The sequence below is a fragment of the Nothobranchius furzeri genome, chromosome 19, assembly GCF_043380555.1.
Source record: "Nothobranchius furzeri strain GRZ-AD chromosome 19, NfurGRZ-RIMD1, whole genome shotgun sequence".
NCBI classification, from domain to species: Eukaryota; Metazoa; Chordata; class Actinopteri; order Cyprinodontiformes; family Nothobranchiidae; genus Nothobranchius; species Nothobranchius furzeri.
Window position 1 is genome coordinate 768,881 of NC_091759.1, and position 7,314 is coordinate 776,194.

A 7,314-nucleotide genomic window follows, 5' to 3' on the forward strand; every position below is an offset into this window, starting at 1 on the left:
CCTCCGGACCTTGTTCCCTGCTCCTGCTCCTGCTCCTGCTCCTGCTCCTGCTCCTGCTCCTGCTCCTGCTCCTGCTCCTGCTCCTGCTCCTGCCTCTGCCTCTGCCTCTGCCTCTGCCTCTGCCTCTGCCTCTGCCTCTGCCTCAGCCTTGCCCACCTCTGGTAACAACATCAAGTAAAGACTTTTAAAGGTGCTTGCAGTTTTTGGTATCATTACGGGTCCTTCTGAGTTCTGTTCATGACAGAATATTCTGGCCACAACATGGACTCGACATCAACACAGGAGCAGCGACTCAGAGTTAGAATGCAGCATCTTGGTTTTGGAGACCAGTGTGGCTGAAATCCTGGTGCTACTCTGAGCCAGCAAACAGGCTCGTCAGGTGACCGGCGCCCGGATCCGAGGTTTAACAGTCATGCAGCTCAAGCTTCAGATCCCTCCGTTCCGTCCACGTCCAGCCAGTTAGCCGATGATACAGCTATTTTCCAAAATAACCTGAATGAAATCCCCAAAATCCTGCAGATTATTGAAATTTTCTCGAAAGCTTCAGGGTTAAAGATTAATTTAAACAAATGTGAGTTCTTACCCTTAAATGATTGTACTATTTCTAAGACTTTTAATATTCCTGTTAAATCCAATGTCAAATGTTTGGGTGTGTATATACCAAGCATAAGAATGATGCAGATAATCTTAATATTTGGGAGAAAATTCAAACCTGTAGAACTCCTTTAAATAACTGGGCTCAGAGAGACTTATTGATCCTAGGTAGAATTTTTCTTACCAAAATGGAAAGTATCTCCAGGCTAGTATACCCTGCATATGCGACAGGAGTGCCTAAATCAGCAATCAAAGCTATCAACCAGCTAAACTTTGATTTTATATGGAAACGCAAACCCCACTATATTAGGCAAGGTAATTTAGTCAAACGTTTTGAAGATGGAGGTTTGCAAGCGATTGAATTTGACAGCTTAAACGGCACCCTATAAATAAATTGGCTTAGGTCATTTTTAAGAAGTCAAAATAGCCTTTGGTTTCACATTCCAAGCAAAATATTCTCAGATCTAGGCGGATTTAATCTCTTACTTAGATGTGACTTTGACATATAAAAAAAAACTCCCCATAAAGCTCTCTTCCTTTCACCAGCAAGTTTTATTATACTGGAAATTAATATACAAACAATAACCGTTACGGTTGCCAGTCTGGCCAGGGAAGAGCAGGAGCCAGGATCACCCAGCTCTGGTGGATCAGCCCGACACCGCCCCTCTTCCTCCTCTCTCCCAGGCTGCTGAGGAGCACAGCTGAGCTGCATCTTCCTTGATTGCCAACACCTGCATAAAAAGGCTGTGCCTTCAGCAGTCTGGGAGGCAGCAGTGCAGGGGTTCTGCTGTCCTCCTGGTTTCTAATTTGGGTTCAACCACTTTCGTTTAGATTCATGTGGATGAGTTTTAAACTTTGGTTTGGTTTTTAACTCTTACTAAGAAGTTTTTGGATGATCCAGAGGGATATTTTTTGCAGTTTGATTTTAAGGTTAACTTTGTTTGTGGCAATATTACTGACATGGACGTAATTTTCACTTTAGAAGTGGGGGGGACACGCATGTGTGTGTGTGTGTGTGTGTATGTGTGTGTGTGTGTGGGGGGGGGGGGTCTTTACAGTATGTTCTAATGGGAAACAGGCGTCAACACTAATGGTTGTTTTCTGCTTGGTCCTAGAGCTCAACCAGTGCCAATTTAATATAAATTATTGGTAAAAAGTGCAGGGGTGAAAACCTGACTTTGGAGAAAGTGGGGGGGGGGGACATGTCCCCCCTGTCCCCCCAAACTTACGTCCATGATTACTGACCTCGGTTTTAAACACCTTCGTTGTGGTAAAGCTTTTTAAAATAAGTTTTTACCAGGTGTTTTAGTCAGTATATTGTTTTGGAACTCTTATCAACTTCGGGATTTTAAAACACCTTCTGTTTGGTTAAGCTGTTAACAAAGTTCTAACCAGGTGTTTTTATAGTTGATAATTTGTTGTGATGTTAACCTTTTAGAGAGATCTGTTTGCATGTTTTTAGAACCTTTTTGTTACAATAAAACCCTTTTAATATCCACTGTCCAGTCTTATGTTACCCCCATCCTTCACTTTTTAACAACACCTGTCGGGGACTAACAATAACTATAGCCCACACAACACTCCCCTATGGAACAGTCGTTACATAACAGTTGGAAACAAATCAATCTTTATGGAAAAATGGTACGACAAGGGCATCTGGTCAGTGATGCACTTGTTAAATGATAGAGGTAAAATTTTATTAGATTTTACCGCAAATTATGATCTGCAAATAAATAAAGAATTTCAAAAAATTACTAAGGCTATCCCTCAAAACATTCTATGTACAGCATATGATCTTTTCAAAACCCTGACTATAGATTCCCTGATCTCCCTGAACTGTTGGTAAATGGGCATAACATAACAGCTAACAGTCTAAAAAAGTCCCAAATTAGGGAATTATTTACTAATGTTTTTTCCCTTATATATCCAATCCAAATTCCATCTCACATCTGTTCTCCGGTGATCAAAAGAAAGAGATCAGAAAAAATGACCTAAAACTTCCCATTCTTCCCAAAGCTAAGGAGGTCCACTACAAAATCCTCTCTGGTGTTTACCCTTCCAAAGAATTTCTCAGACGTCGCTTCGCTATTGATGATAATTGTTGCTCTTTTTGTAATGGGGATATTGAATCAACAGAGCATTTATTTTATGACTGTATATTCTGTAAAGCCCCGTGGAACGATGCGCACTACTGGCTCTTCCCTAAGATCCCAAACTTACTTGAATTTTCTAAAAATGATATTATGTTTGGTTCTCTAAGAAAAGAAGCTTGAAAATGTTTTAAATGTAATAATTATTATGGGCAAATTCTTCATTCACAAATGTCGTTTTCTGAACACAAAGCCGTCTTTTTTTTTTTACTTTTCACAAAAAAATCTGCCTCTTTTTCTCATCTGTTAAATTTGTGGACAAAAAACGAGCTCTGGATTTGAATCATATGATTGTTGAACCAGATCTGTTAGAAAGCCCCTAAGGTATAACGTTTTTTGTTATTTTTTAATCATCTGTCTTTTTGTTCATTTGTTTGCTTATTTGTTCTGTTTGGGGTTTGTTTTTATTTTATTTATTTATTTGTTGTTGTTTGTACTTCCTGTTCATTATCCTTCTTCTATATGTTGGAATTCAGCCTGTTCTGATACTATCTCATGTTGGTAAAACTGATTCTTTGTAGAGATTGCCATAATTGTTTTACATTATATTTTGTGCAAATAAAAAACAAACAAACAAAAAATGATATCTCTTCTTCATGTATTTATTAGCGGTTGGCATCATGGTAGTACGCTTGCTAGCAGGTGTCCCTTACAGCACGCGCCTTTAATTGGATTATTCCATTATTATAAAAAGGGGGGTACGGTGTTGTTGTTTTTTTTGTTTGTTTTTTTCTTTACAAACTTTGACTGATTTTCTTTATGACTGGTAAATTCGAAATTAGTTTTTATTGACGTGATTTTTGTTAAATTATATAGTCGATTAATTAATATGTATTATAAATGTAGCATTTGATAGCATGGATATACCCCTATCTTTTTAGAGTTGGCCAGCGCCGAGTTTGAACGGTCTAGAACTGTTAGCTAAAAACAGAATCGAGTCAGTTGTGACAATTGAGTGATGAACTGGAAGGAGGTCTAGTGGACATCTTTGGACATATTTATTTACATAGCAGTGTGTTGACTCAAGTCAGGCCTGTCTCCTCCGTCGAGCTCCACCACAGGGGAAGAAGAGACGACGCGGGCGGTCCAAGGGGAAAATCGTACCAGCTCGACGGGTCAATAACCGCCTCCTGCCGCCAGCACCCAGAAGCTGAGACAGGTGGTACACCGGGGTCTGGGCGCTCGGTGGAGGGAAGCTGAAGGCCAGCCACCTACCCAGCTCTGCCAGGCAGCACCTCACCTGTGGTGCTGCCACATCCACTGCTGCAACTTTGCTCAACATTCCGTTGTGGTATCACTGAGGCGGTTAAATGTCCGTTTCAGGTAGGCTACCGTTGTTTCCCAGGACAAAGTTTATTTAAAATATTACACGTGCGGGTCTTAAAAGTTAGTTCACGAGATTTGCAGGAAGCGGGTACAAATAAGCCTAAATACATAAGTAGGTTCTAGTTTGCTCTGCCTCCAATAACTCAAAAGAAACCATAATATTCTTTTCACAGGTCGTGAGTACACAGTCCCGTCTACGTTCACCAGGTCCCTGGCACAGACGGTGGACTTGTTCGTCATATGTAATGTGCAAACCTTTTTGTTGCTGTACACCGGTAGTGGCATGAAGTGAGTAAGGTCCATCATTTCTGCTGACAATTTCCTAAAAACTGCATGAATTAATAATTGAAACGAATTACTTCAGCTATTCTGGTACCAAAGTGGTGCTTTTTATGCTCCGATTTTCCAGATCCATGCTCATACAAACTGTTCTTCTTTCTAAGTGACTGTAACAGGTTCCACTTCAAAGTCGTTATGCCATCTGATAAAAAGTTCCATCTAGATGTGATCGCTGCAGCACTGAACATAAAGATGCTAATGATCGTGTATGAGGTGGGTGACATGGAGGATGTGATCAGTTGGTTTGCACAAAGCTCTGTAAGGCAGCAGTAGCTCAGGAGGTGGGTTGTCCAGTAATGGGAAGGTTGCAGGTTTGATCCTGGCCCAGACCACAGAATGCTGCCGTTGTGTTCTTGGGCAAGACACTTAACCCACCTTGCCTGCTGGTGGTGGTTGGTTGTAGAACCCTGAAGGCGCTATACAAATACAGGCCATTTACCATTTTCGTAAACTATGTGGGAACACCAGCTGTCACAGTTCTGACGGGACATCATTACAATCCCTCGTCCTGGTAGCCTAGTGAACTAGACCAAATTCTTGCTTTGCAAAGTTTGGTCTAGGCATGCGCCATTGGAACCTCCGCAGCTCCTACCAGGACTCTGGCTAGCCAATCACAGCTCTCTAGAGGGGTTTCAAACACATAAAGAGCTGTGATTGGTCCATAATGGTGGGCCAATCATAGTGCTCTATCTGCTTAGTGAACAAATCACAGAGCTTTATCCGCTTTGTGGGCCAATCAGGGCACTCTACATGCCTGGTGGGTGGGATGATGCAACAGAGTGAAACAAGAGTATGTCACATTCATTGTCCAGTGGAATGCGGAGATCATTTGAAAGACAACGGTAGAACCCGCCCCACAACCGAGATCCGTCAATGGAGCGTGGACAGACTATATAATACATTTATTTAGTCTGGCTTGCCAGGCTATCGTCCGGGTGGAAATCCGGTCAAAGCTAACATACGGTATAGCATTTTAGCTACTTTCTTAAAGGGACTTTACGGACTTTTGAATTTTTATGCTCGCGATTGCCCCCTCAGGCCAAAAGCGTAACGGCAGCTTCAATAGTAGAAGAAGAACTTTATTATTTCTATACATGTTTTGGCTGTAAACTTCCATAATGTCCCTTTCTTGCAGCCACTGCGCGGGGGAGGGGGCGGGCTGAAGCAGGGGAACAGTAAAGCTGCAGAAACTACTGTTGTTAAAAGAAATGAGTGTTAACATAGAAAATGTTGGCACAATTTTAATTACTTGCTGTCACAGTAAACATTTAATAATCAGAATTTGTGTATTTATTACTGTCACTGTGCAGAGCGCAAGCAGTTATTTAGACCACTGATTTAGACGAGCCTCCTCCCCAACGAACTGGCTTGACAACACCAAACTGCCTCCTCTATTAGAACACAAACAAACCTAAACAAATAAAAACAATAAATTATAATCTGTTGTGACCCAGAAGTGGGGTTCCTGCTCTGTGAGTACCTGTTCCCTCCCAATATTTAATTATTAGGTTTCTTTGCTTCGACACACCAGATTTGAATCGGTAGGAGATTCTAACCTTGAGTCAGATGTGTTGGAGCAGAGAAACGACTAAAACATCCTGGAGAGGGTCCTTCAGGGACCAGAGCTGAAGAGTCCAGCAGCTTGCCGAAGCCTATGCTCTCGTTCAATCAGGTCCTCTGTGTTTGGGGCGTCAATGGAGCCACTCCAGGAAAATATCTGTTCGGTTTGCGAGTGGTGATGTGTGACACATCAACAACGGTGCGGCCCAATCGGATTCTTGTGGTTCCTGGATCGAGCATCTCCCTCTCTGCGTGAGTTGCATCATCCTGCTAGGTTACATTTCCTAGATGAAGGTTTATTTTATCGTTATGAACTAAAACTCCAAATGGTTCTTTTGTTTTCTTCACAGCTGCATCGTGCGGGTCTGTTTGAAGGTCATTATTTCGTCCTTCTTCCCGTTCTTCATTGGTGCCGGCCTCGAACTAGACAGAATGTTTCATGACGTTGTAGCAGGAACCATCGTTGTGCAGCACAGCGAGGACAGACAGGCTCGGGTGTAAATGCGGCACCGAAGGGTCGAGTTCAACTAGAGCTCAGCTCATCTGCCTTCTCGCCTTCATATGCTACGTTTATCTAAGTAACACGGATATTTGCATTTGTTCCAAAAGTCTGAAGTGAAACTTCAGTTTTATTTATTTGTTAGAAAATTCTAAAACTTTGTGCAAATTCATGAAAAAATATGCAAATTTTCTGCTTGCAGAAATGAAGCGGTTCATTGTTTTTGATTCCCTGTGGTTGTTTTTTTATTATTTGTAAAGAATCTGAAATATGTGGTGTGACCTTCAGCAGCCGCTCTTACACTGTGAATGTATGACCAAATATTTCTATTTTAGAAAATATAAAATAGTTAAATTTGACCTTTTGGCAAACGACAGATTTTTAAAATGTGTTTCTACTCGTAAAGAAACAGCTGCAGCTTCCGTACACTTACTGTGTGTGCCTTTGGGGTCAATTTTTATTAAGTTTTGTTTTGATGGATTTAAATTTAATAACCTTTTAAGCCTCAGAAAAGCAAAGTTTGTACATTTTCTTACAGTTTGTGTGACTCAGAGCGACATTCACCATTAATAGAAAAGTTTATTGTAAAATGTTTCTGGTAATAAATATTTCTCATTTTCCACCAGCAACAGTTTATTTGAATCATTGTGCAACAGACAGTGCTGGGCAAGTTACTTCAAAACTGTAATGCATTATTTATTACTTGTTACCCTCATTTTAAAGTAATTCATTACATTACAATATTACTGATTTTAAAATGTAAGGCATTACACTACTTTTGCATTACTCTAAGTTACTTTCAACAAAACAACTTCAGTATGAGTTTGGTAATCTGATGCCTGGTGA

The 7,314-nt window shown here is 40.9% G+C and overlaps 1 protein-coding gene across 1 annotated transcript; it reads left to right on the forward strand.

The window, feature by feature from the left end:
- The first annotated feature begins 3,684 nt into the window (after positions 1-3,684).
- fam8a1a (family with sequence similarity 8 member A1a) lies at positions 3,685-7,097 on the forward strand. The gene is made up of 5 exons (XM_015973777.3): positions 3,685-4,067; positions 4,244-4,358; positions 4,514-4,622; positions 6,082-6,221; positions 6,320-7,097. The coding sequence occupies exons 1-5, from the start codon at positions 4,055-4,057 to the stop codon at positions 6,468-6,470; spliced, it is 528 nt and encodes a 175-aa protein (XP_015829263.1). The 5' UTR covers positions 3,685-4,054; the 3' UTR covers positions 6,471-7,097.
- Positions 7,098-7,314: the final 217 nt, after the last annotated feature.

What these genes read in the sequence shown, in the direction of transcription:
- fam8a1a (XM_015973777.3), top strand. An exon ending in TACACCGGTAGTGGCATGAA is followed by an intron (nt 4,359 to 4,513) that starts GTGAGTAAGGTC and finishes CTTCTTTCTAAG; the next exon opens with TGACTGTAACAGGTTCCACT. An exon ending in TCGAGCATCTCCCTCTCTGC is followed by an intron (nt 6,222 to 6,319) that starts GTGAGTTGCATC and finishes TTTTCTTCACAG; the next exon opens with CTGCATCGTGCGGGTCTGTT.